At 31.4% G+C, this 12,418-nt stretch overlaps 1 protein-coding gene across 1 annotated transcript in view; it reads left to right on the top strand.

Moving 5' to 3' along the window:
* Positions 1–12,418, top strand: part of LOC145277018 (ankyrin repeat, SAM and basic leucine zipper domain-containing protein 1-like) — a 61,089-nt gene that overhangs the window by 7,070 nt on the left and 41,601 nt on the right. The window contains exons 2-4 of the mRNA XM_080128622.1: positions 5,698–5,974; positions 7,675–7,797; positions 12,247–12,364. Of these exons, the coding sequence (XP_079984748.1) occupies positions 5,698–5,974; positions 7,675–7,797; positions 12,247–12,364 (518 nt within the window). The remainder of the gene's footprint in view (positions 1–5,697; positions 5,975–7,674; positions 7,798–12,246; positions 12,365–12,418) is intronic.

A 12,418-nucleotide genomic window follows, 5' to 3' on the forward strand; every position in this document is an offset into this window, starting at 1 on the left:
ATTGTTAAGGAAGCTTAAAACAAATCTTGAGTTTTGGTGCCATGGACCTGGTTGTACAGCGTGGGAGAACCTTGACCGACCCTAGATTTACTTTGTCTTAACAGTCACAGTCAGCAAAACGTACACGAGTCGGTGAATACATCTATAGTTTTAGAGGAAGACTATTCCTCTATCATCTCCGTAGAAAGATTTTCTAGATTTACATATCTGCTGAGGGTTACAGCCCTGGTGTATAAATTTGTTGATCAAGTGCGGGGTTTTGACAGGGATTGTGAAAGAAGGGCCTCTGTTTATTTAATGTAGGTTATGCAGCACCAGACCTTTTGTGAAAGAGCTTCAATATCATTTTACCTTGTTTGGTTCAGGATCTCAATCTGTTCCTTGATCAACATGGGCTGATACGGTCCAGGGGTAAAGTAGTAGGTGTCCGCATCTGGAGTACAAGGTTAAAAACCCCATTCTGCTTGAGAAGAACCAATCACATTAGAAAACTTATGGACTGCCACTCAAATTGTTCTCACTTGAGAACTGGGTCTATTCTGAATGAATTGAGATGCAGTAGATATTGGATTCCCCAAGGAATTCAAGCTGTCGGGAAAATTTTAGCATCCTGCACTTTATGCAGAAGATTTAAAGATTAAAAAATGTTCAAATTCTATAGAAATACTTCCTTAAAATTTCACTTTTCAAAAAAAAAAAAAAAAAAAAAGCTGCTTTTTAATAATAGATATCCAGAAATTTGCAGTCGTGATGTAAGCAGTGTTGAAAATGAACGGAGAAAGCTAAATCACATTCTCATGCTTCTACACAATCTAAACTGAATTAAACTGACTTTGCAAACTAAAAGAGTGATATTGAATTTTATTGCTTACTTGCTTGTATTCTGAATTTGTGGCTGTGGGGAACTATCAAGCGACTCAACTTTTTTCTTGTACCACACGGTCATAAACAGGGTTTTAAGTTTGTTTAAGACCATTTTAAACTGAACTGATTCACACTATGAATAAATTTTAAAAAAGCAAAAACAAATTTTTTTGGTGCTTGCTTGGAATAATCGCAAAAATTGAAAAGTTGTATTTCAACTAAGTTATGTTATCTACTTAACCAATGAAATGAAACTTTTGGATGTAAATGTAGATTTTTTTTTTTAGCATCCCATTAATGAGATGTTGGCAGGTAATGGATTAATTGAAATGTCAAAATTTAGTAACATATCCAGAATTTATAAAAAATGATAAAGTAGAAAATTAATTATTAATGAAAATTGTTTCTGAAGAAATTGCAAGTTTTTTTTTTTTTAAATAATGAACAGAATAGTTCTTATGATAACAAGTGGTAACTGCTGTAATGACGGATCACTGGGTTGTGAAAGTAAATGTTTATGTAATAATGTAGTAATATGTTAACAACTGTGTCATGACTATTAAGTAGATAACATAGCTTTTAGTTGAAAAATCAAGTTTCTGATTTTTATTTTAAACAAACAACCCCATTTTTTTTTTTTTTTTTTTTTTTTTTTAAATTGAAATTATTTGATGGTTTTCCAGTAATCAACCAAATTACATTTTGAATTTATCGTTAATTTTTATTTAAAAAACTTATTCTAGCCAATTTGGATAAATTTTAATTATAAAAATTTTCCTAGAAAAAAATGTTATGCATTTTTTTTTTTTAAATGATAGCCATTTGATTGCAGGAGAAGCAGTCTATTAATGGCGGCCTACAACTATGGAATATTAGTGTGTGAGCAAGAAAATTCATTATTGACACTAAAATTTAGTTTAGGTTTAATTTAGGGTTAGAGTAAAAGTTAAAAAAAAAAAAAAAAAAAAAAAAGTTTTGTTTGTATTGTGTAGATTGCTTGGTGAAATTAATGTTTGCCAGTCTAGGAAGTGTTTGCTGAAACTGTGAATGATGTGAGTACTGAAACTTTTTTGGATACTTATTACTGTAACAGAGTATGACGGGCGTCAACAAATGCCGAGCTGTGTGCAATGTGACTTCACTATATGGAAAAAGAAAAAAACTATAAAAAGAATGTGTGCACAACCGATGACGTTCAAAAGGTTAGAGATATCGATCCAGTAGATATCTTACTGCTGATGCAATTCTCTATCTATATAAGAGCCAGGTACGTCCAAGGATGGAGTACTGTTACCACATCTGTGCAGGAGCTCCTAAAAAGGACTTATCCTGCCTTGATAGTCCAAAATAGACTTCCTAGCCTAGTAGGGGGATGCCCTTTTCTCTTCCTTGCAACCTCTTCTCACAGAAGAGATGTTGTGAATCTGTCTCTACTTTATCGTTATTTTCATGGCAAGTGCTCATCTGAGCTCCAATCTATGGACCCCTCCCCTCCTCACTAACCTTTCACAAGAAACGCTCATCTAGCTGAAAACTGTTAATAATATCCCCCACTCTTTATCTGTGCCTAAACCTAAATGTAGATTCCAGTTTTTTGAGGCAGAAATCAAATCAAACGAAAAGGATTTGACAGATTTAAAAATTAAATTTAACAGTTTATTGTATAGGGAAATGGCCTTTACAAAATTCAAACCTCTACTCTTACTACAATACAAAAATGGGTTACCTGTGACACCTGCATACAGTAACGATGTTAGGTGTGGTGAAATGTCTACTATTGCAGGCACAGAGATGAGACATTGGAATCTATCAGTGACTTCCATTATGTGTTGGTTATGATTGATGGTGCCACTGACAGCTCTGTGCCAGAAAATGAAGCAGTTTATGTGAGAATATTATTGAATGGCAAAGCAGAAAATAAACTTGTTGAAGTTATTACTATTATTGAACATGGCCATGCTGAAGGCATTATCTCTGCTGCTAAATCTGCACTTTTAAAAGTGGGAATCAGTGATGATGAAATGTTGAGAATTGTTGGGTTGTCTAAAGATGGTGCAAATGTGAATATTGGACAGTAGAATGGTGTTGTGTAACAATTAAGGCAAGAAGTTCCTCATCTTATTGACTTTCACTGTATGGCACACAGGCTTGAATTAGCCATATTGAAGCTATAAAAACAGTATCCTTTTATGCAGTCTGTCAATGATTGTCTACATTTGATATGGAAGATTTACCAGTTCAGCCCAAAGAGCAAGAGAGAACTCAAGATCATTGGAGAAGAACTTGAAATAAGAATTTACTCACCAGCACCAGTGAAAGGTACCAGATGGGTTCCCCATGTAGACAGAGCAATGAGTCTTTTCACAAAGAAAGATGGTCATTTGGCTGAGGATCATGATCAATATGCAGCAGTCTACACTCGTATGGAAAATCTTACTGCAACATCATCAAATGCAGACGTTGCTGAAACTCAACCTCAATGCATTCCCTGTCAAGCACCACTTACTTTAAAACATCTACTAACTGAATGCATAGATCTTTCACAAATCAGGAAAAAAACACGACAAAGAAATAGATCTTCAAAAAATCTTCGAAAAGAACAATACCGGAAAAATCTTATCTTACATCAAAGAAATCGGACTCTTCCAAAAAATATAACCCAAAAAAAACCTTATTTTCTGCAAAAACAAAAACAATCTGCCTTTTCCCACTTTTCCATCCTCCTATTTTCGCCTTTTCTTTCTATCTCCCCCACTTACTGACTGGTTTTCAAACTTGAAATGCATCGATCAATAATACTGTAACCCTTTCCCCCTCCCATTGCAAAACCCAATCATTATTCTGCAAAGCAGAGAACAAAAATGACAAAATCCACTATAAAACAACCAAACCAAAAGCTACAAACTAATGATTGAAAATACAAGGAGCTTGAAGAAAAAAAAATCTCATATAAAATAACTGGATACAACATTGAATACTATTCCCAAAATAACTGGATTTGGCATTAAATAACCTACAAAGGGTTGATATGCCGTTAAACAAAACCAAAAAAAAAAAAATCAACTGCAACTAGATATACATAGGAGGCCATAGATTTTTATATTAATACGAGAAGCTTAGGTTTAAAGCTCCTCAAATTCATACTAAAATTCTCTACATGGATTTGTGGCCTAATGTTTAAAATCGTTTATCAGTTCTCATCGACAATTTTTTGAAGGTTGAAAGGTCAATCCTACAATTAAGGCCCATCTGATCAATCTTACAATTAGGATCCATTTGGTCAATTCTAGTATGGATTTTGTGCTCTTTCAGTATAAGTCTGGATGGTGCTCTTTCTCTTTATTCTTTGCATCTTCCTTGACCCTTCACAGCAATTTTTGTAGCACCAACAAATGCCAGTGCCAGTACATGTTTTTTGGGGGCGGGAGGAGACTTTTCTTATCCACTGTAGTTTCCGATTATTTGTTTTGTAAATTTCCTTATTCTATTTCAGTTTATCTGAGGTTAGATGTCATGTGAGTTTCTGTACTCAAAGATTTTCCTCAACATTTCAGCTTTTATCATCCATATTTTGTTCTATATGCTGTCAGTCTTTCCTTGGATTATAATTTCTTCTAATCTTTTTTTCCAGGTTTTTAGAAATTACTACTATTGGTATTATAGTAGCCTTTTCAATGTTTCATATTTCTTTCCCTTTGTCAAGTTCCATGTAATTTTTTTTTTTTTTTTATGCTTTCTTGATCTTCACCTTCTGAAGTGATGGGATGGTGAAAAGTACTATTTGGTAGCTGTTTTGATGCTTATTCAGTTTACGGACCGTGCCAGTTTTTAGATAGGATTTTCAAATTAAATTCAACTTTTATGGTATCTTTTGTTTTTTAAATTGTTAGATGAAAGTATAGAATAGTTAACAAGGCCCCTCCTCCTCATGTTAATAATGGCTTTCTAAATAATGTAACTGTGCAAGTAGTTTTTTCCTTGTTTATTATCATGTCTGGTTTTCTTGCTTGAATGACTTTGTCCACTTATATTTCTTTCTCCCATAGAATTTAGTTTAATATTCCAATACTGGCTTCACTTTGTACCATTTTGTCTGGATCTTCAAAGTGTATTTGTTTGCATAGTTCCCAATGAATTACATTCCCAACTCAACTGTTTTTATATTTCTTTTGGGCTAGTTTGTTAGTTTGTTCACTTATGTTGTGGTTTACTATTTCATTTCTTTGTTCACAGAATCTACATTTACTGTTTTCTAGGTTTTGTTAATCTTGCCATTTATATACTTTGTTCAGGTTATGTTTTTTGTAGCTGTTAATAGCGATTCCGTTTCTTTGTTCAAATGTCCTTTTTGTAACCATATCTGTTTTTGTGCACAATTTCCTTGAAGTTTCCCTTTCTGTTTTGCTTTCCTCACTGTTTTTTTTTTTATTCTAATTTTTTTTATTAATGCAACATTCTGACTTCCAGTCATTAAATACTCTGTTTGCTATGTATGCATTTATAGGCAATTAATTTCCCTGACTTCTTGTGACATTAAGGTAGAATGCTAGCTTATAGAGGTAAGGGTGACTTTATTATGGAGTTTGAATCTTCCAACCAGTAGTAATTTTCATTTCCTACACTGATGATTGCATAAGCATGAAGCACTAGTGCCTGTATGTATAAAACTAATATTTATTTAAAAATATAGTTATATGTGAGTGTGTAGAAAGCTTAAAATTTGCGTAGGATCTGAAGAAGGTCAGAAATAACATTGACTAAAATGTTGTGGATATAACAAGATGAGAATAGTAGTCTGAATAATCCAATTGTTTCACTGTCTTTGTTTTTTAGGACACAAAAGAATGCCCCACGGTCATTCCAGATGCAGTGGATACCAATGAATCCTGGGAAGCTGATAAATGTTGGAACAACAACAATGATGTTGTTGAACCCGTAGAAATCTGGAATAATTGTGAGGCTGACCAAGTCTATGATAACTATGAACATTCAACACCTGTGATCAATCTCTCATCCAAATTACACAACAATGTGAAACTACCAATGGATGATCTTCGGATTGCTATTTTAAATGGTGATCTACAAACGACTCAGCAATATATTGACAATGGTAAGTTGGTTACTGTCGTCACTATAGATTACAAAGAAATTTTTTTTTTTTTTTTTTTTTTTTTTTAATATATAATTTTGAATCATAAAAATATTTCTCTAGTTATAGTCTGCTCTATTTCCATACTGGCTGAGAAGAGGGCCATTCAACTATGATACGGAGAGAATAACAATGGCTTCCAAGATCAACTGTTGATGACCATTGCTTTTAAGAAAATGAGTGGTCTCAGCAATGACAATTGCAGATTCTGCCACACAGAAGTAGAGTATGAGCCACCTGACATCCAACTGTAAGATTCTACTGGAGCCGGCTACTATACTATGTGACACAATGGAGTGTGCAAATATCTCCACAATATCTGTAAAAAGTTGAATATAGAATGCAGCAGCAAGCCCTGGGAAAGTCCCAGAAAAACTGTTGGAAATAAGTTATACACCATCTGCAATGACTGTAGTTTCTACAACTACATACCTAGAAAACGGAGCTATTAATCTTGGCATAGTGATATAGGACAAGGAGAAAGAAGCAACCTTAGTAGAAGTAAGTGACCCTAATGATGCAGGGTTAAATAGAGCTGAGAGGGAAAAGATAACGAAATTCCAAGATTTTATGTACAACATGAAAAACTGGAATCTTTAGATTTCCATCATTCCAGTAATTATAGGAGAAACCGAACTCCTGGAAAAGAATTTAAAAAATAACCTGGAAAATATACCCAGTGAACCAAGTGCAAGAGTGATACAAAAAATAATCTGCAATAATAAACAATTTAAACCTTCAGTTATATAAATAATTCAATATTAACAAAAATATGTATAAATTATGAATTTATTGTAGCTTTAACAAATTCTGGCTATTTTCATTAATTTGATTGAACTAAGCTTTTTTTTTTTTTTTTTTTTTTTTTTTAAATTAAATGGCTTTTATTACACCAATTTCAAATATTGTGTGATTTGCACAGGTCCAGCTTTTTTATTTTTTTTTTTTAATTGCTCTAGACAAGGCATGAAGTCAGTTGATGTAAGAAGTTAATAAGAATGAAAAATGGTTATTTCAAAAACAGGAGATGTCCATTGGTCATAGTCTTGAAAGAACCAAGGCTGTAGGTAGTAGGAAAATGGTGAGCAAGAAGAGTTCCAGAATCCTGCATTTCTTGGAAAGAAGCTACAGTAATAGAAAGCTGTATTACAATGCAATATTAAAATAGGGAGTTGATGGTGACCACTAGACCAATGAATACAAATGAGCTGCATTTTTTATCCACCCCTGTCTTTCTTTTGCCCCCTCTTCAGCATTGTTTGACATGATTTGTGTGACTATGAAAGAGGAAAAATTAAGACTACAATTGAAAGAGTTTTGCTTATAAGAAGAAAGCAGATATTGGGTTTGAAAATTGTTGCAAATCTTAAGTTTTAGTGAAAAAAAAGTATTATTTGTGGAAAACCTGAGTTTTTAGTCAGGCAAGATGTCAGAGTTATCTAGAATCAAAAAAGAAAATTAATCAGATCTCGCTTCCTGTGGTAATAACAATAGAAAATAAAAAGATTAATAATGGTACATCCATTTGACAATGATAGCAGAATTAAAGTAAGAGAGGAAGCAGTTAATTACTTATCCTTGATTTCTTTTCTATATTTTATAAGTAAATTTTGCATAGACTTTTAAATATTTACATTAATGTTTTTTTTTTTTCCAATCAGGTGTTGATATTGATATCCCACTTAAATCTAACTGGACCCCTTTAATGTATGCTGCAAATGCTGGACAACCAGAAATTGTCAAGTATTTGTTAGAGAAAGGAGCCAATGTGAATTACAATAAAGGTATGCATCATTTTAGTATTGTCTTATTACTTAAAATATTTTTCAATAATTAAAAGACATGTTTAATTATTGAAATTATTATTTCATCAAAAACATAATTGTTTTAATTGGCATATGAGTAATTTGTGGTGGTATACTGGTTACTGGCCAGGAATGTTTACACTGTTCAAGTTCTGTGTTATCGCATCACTTTTAGTAATATTCTTCTTAGGATAGGTATGCATCCATCTGTGGTAAAGCTACAGTTTAGTGGCCTGAACATAATGCAATGAAAAATGATATACATAAGCTGCAATAATTGTTAGAAACACATTTTCGTGATTGTTTTAGCATGTGTACACATTTGAAGCATATGTACACATTTGAAGCATATTAAAATTACAAACAATACTAAATTGATTTTAATTCTAAATGGTTTCTCATTTACTAATATTTGACAAGATAAAATCATATTTATTTTTATCCTGGGCCTCTGAAATGTAGAGATTAGATCATTCCTGTTATGATCTGGTTCCTGTTAATTTTGTGTTGGGAGTTCTATGCAGTTCTAGAAGATCCACTTTCCCAGGCTTTGCCTTCTCTCCTTGAGAAGGGGTTAATTTATTGCTGATCGCCCGAGGCACCCTTACCAGGAAATTCTAACAAGGCTACCCAGGCACTTTTTGCAAGTCAGTGTGTCCCTCTTCACAGGCGTTGATTTCTCAATCCAACTTTCCAACCCAGGTATCTAAGCTCTTAAAATAGGAGAGAACTAAACAGCATTTATCACTTGTACTCAATTTTTTATCACATTATGTTTGGGCCACAAATGTGTGGTTTTAACCCCTTTCTCCTCCATTTACTTATTGATTAAATAGTAGGTTAGACTAGATTTCTGATCAGAGGTAAGATGATGAAAGCAAAAAGAGGTTGCTGAGTTTTCTCTTGGCAGCCTTATAATGCTTGCTTCACTTCTTTTTTGTCCTTCAGTCCTCACATTCCATAAGTGATGTTTCTGACAAAGGAGTAAGAATTGCCTTTTCTGAATTGGCCATTGTTTTGAGTGGATAATATATTACATTTGTTTTTTATCCTCTCTCATATTAATCATATTTTAACTGTCAATCAGTCCATCCCCTTGAGTGTTTTTAGTCTTTAAAGTAGTGACTTATTAGTAAAAGGAAAATCGATTCATCTAGGAGAACGAAAACTCCCAAATGGTTGTGGTAGCCTTGGAGGCCAACTATTTCTATCTGCAGTGTTGAGAAACTGTCACAAAACACAAGAGAATTGTTTAGAGAGGCATGATTATCCATTTTTATTTCTGAAAATCATTTCGATCAAAGGACATTCATGTTTTATATTCCTTAATATTTATATTTCTATAAGTTATGCCAGGTTATTTTTAAAAATTTTTATTTTATTTTAAATTCAAAAAGATTATTCATAATTTTACATGATTTAAAGAGGCAATTACTTTTTATTTCAGTCACGTAAATTATTTTGAAAAGAAAACACGAGTTGAATTAATTTGTTGTACTTTTTTCCTATGATTATGTTCACTTTTTACCTGAGCAGCAGGCCTTCTTTTTTCTCTGACCAATAATAAAATTGTGCATGATCAAGGCAGCATCAAAAACCCCAAAAAGACTTCTCAAGCAAAATGTATGTCTTTGATTCTGTCACCTCAGACTCCCAGAAATTTGAATGATACTATTTTTGTATCTGAAGTGTTCAAGGTTCACACGCCACTTCTTCTCTACAGTAGGAATCTGGCAACTGTGATTGTTTCTTGCTATGTCTCGCTACACCATTACCACAAATCTTTTTCATTTATTTTCCATTAAAAGAAATTGCATGTTTTAATATTTTTAAATCTAAGAATGCATAAATTTAATAAAGTAATCAAGTTTTGTTGAGTGGAGATTTAAAACTATAAAAGTCCAATTTGCCATTTGTTTTGTCATTTTGAAATATTTTCAAAAACCTTTTTATGGTTATAGGAGTATTTGGAGACCAATTCTCTAAAGGTGGTTTTATTTTATTATTTTTTTCTTTGTTGTACATCTACATTTGGTAATCTTGCATATTTACCAATCCAAACGACTTCCAATTTTGAAACTCGTCTGAAGTAAATGGTGTTACTTAATTTGAAAACCATGGGGAAAATGTACATTAGCACATATGAATATCTTTTTGAATAAATGTTTATTTACAGAAAAATATCTTTTTGAATAAATGTTTATTTACAGAAAAATATCTTTTTGAATAAATGTTTATTTACAGAAATTAAAAAAATGTTTATAGAAAAATTTTTTAATGGATGTTTATTTACAGAAGTTTTAATATATTTATTTACAGAAATAATTAATATTGCAATAAAATAGCTTTTTGATAATAAATAAATATGAAATATAATTAATGTTTAAATAAGAAAGAAAATGAATGAATATTTACTTTGCATAGTTAAAAATATGAATTTTTCACACATATTAAATAAAATAAACATAATGAAAATAAAATTGCATTTGTTTCAAATATAATTAAATAATAAGAATCCAGTAGATGAAAGGATCGTAATAGATTAAGTAAAGGAATGTAGTATCGTCGGGTCTTCAGATTAATTAACATCATTTACTGCAGACAAGTTGTTTGGATTGGTAAATATGCAAGATTGTCTTACATTCTTGATTTGTTTAACAAAACTTGTGCTTGTAATTCCAACACTTATCTCGTAACAACATCTTTATTATATTTTGGGTTTGAAACATTATGAACTGATCTCAAAATGGATCTTGTCACTAGTGATGTATGTTGGGTTTTGTCTATCAAAAACAGTGGATCTGCTGCACGAGTAATCTAGACTTTATTATCAGAGACAAATACTTTTTGATAGCAACGTGCGACACATCATAAAGGCAGTCAAAAAATGTTTAGGTGTTCACATAACTTCAACAGTTTACATATGAAAATAACCATTGAACGTCAGCTAATAAAAATGTTCTATTTTCATTTTTCTGTTTTCTGGTGCTGCCAGATCAGGCTGTCTGAAGATACTGGCTTTCTGACATAAAATGCATCAAATATTGATGCTATTGTTTGTTTTTTTTTTCTCTTTGCAAAATTCACTCATGTTCTGCAAAGCCAAAAACAAGAATTTTCCTCTAAAAACCAAACACATTAAATAAATATTTGAATTTATAAAGAACTTGAAGCATAAACACTTTTTACTTATATTACTAGAATCAGCATTAAATAAGCTGAAAAGTGTTAATACACTGTAAAACAGAACAAAATCATTCTTGTTTTAATGCATCTGCTCAGGTATACTTGGTTTGATTAAAGTGGTCATTTCCTGAATCTATATGCAAAAGATATTGTACACAAATTAGAAATACATATACAAATTTTTATTTTTGTTTTTAGTTCTGGACAAGCACCAAGAAACAATTTATGATAAGAAATGAAAAACTTGGATTTTAGGGTTAAGTCTAAAACAAAGTTAAGTGGACTTGGTGTAGCTAAAATATGGAACAGGATGGAAGCCACTAAACATGAAACAAAATTTAAAACCATATGAAAATAATTTATTTAAAATTATTTTATTTTTAACATTTGTGCTATCATAAAACAATGATAAAAAAAAATAATAAACTTGGGTTTCAAATTCAATTGTTTTCATACATTATTTATGACAAAATTATGTGATAAAATTTGTGAAAGACATTCAACTTTATTTACAGAAATGTAAAAAAATATTTTTTAAATTATTTTCCTATGAATATATCTTAAATATTTAAAAAATTATTTATAGAAGTGTAACCTATTAAAGTTTAAATTACTTTTTTGAAATAAAATATTACCATATGAATATATTTTAAATATTAAAAAGAAATAATAGAAATGTAAAAAGTAAAATGTTGCAATATTTTTGATTTATAATGCTTGCTGAAAGTTGGGAGATTCTATTTAGTAACACTGCTGATAGGAACTGACAAATCAAATTAATTTACGTTGTTATCAACCAATCAGAAACCAGAGTTGTTCCATAAAAATTGAATCTTTTTAGTATTCCAGCACATAATTTTTTCATGTTACGGATCTTTTGTTCTTTGCTTGCAAAATTATAAAGAACCTATACAGAACAGGTTATATCCAGGACTTGTATAGAAAAGTTACCCATCACAAACTCTTCTGAAATGAAACCTGGCGTCAAATTCAAGATAAAAGTTGTTTTTTTTTTATTGGTCTATCATAAAACAAGAAGTTTTCCGTATGGTTTTGTATTTTGTTTCATGCTTAGCAACTTCCATTCCATATTTAGTTAAACCATCCACTTCTGGCGTCTTAACTTTGTGTACTGAATTTTTTAATTTATCCAATTTTAGACACAAATTTAATGTTTGTTTATTTTTGAATTTTGTTTTTTATTTGATCTTTAATTGACTGTTTGTAATTTGTGTGTTTCAGCGGAAATGTTCACCCCTTTGATGGCGACATGCATGTCAGATACAAAAGACGAAGAAAACGTAGTTCAGTGTATTGTCCATTTAGTAGAGAATGGAGCCACTGTTAATTGTATGGACAGGTGAATATGCTTTATCTTCTGCTTGATTCTTTCATTGCTATAGTTTTTAATCTT

The sequence above is a fragment of the Euprymna scolopes genome, chromosome 5 (genome assembly GCF_053919585.1).
Source record: "Euprymna scolopes isolate OS-2025 chromosome 5, ASM5391958v1, whole genome shotgun sequence".
NCBI lineage: Eukaryota > Metazoa > Mollusca > Cephalopoda > Sepiida > Sepiolidae > Euprymna > Euprymna scolopes.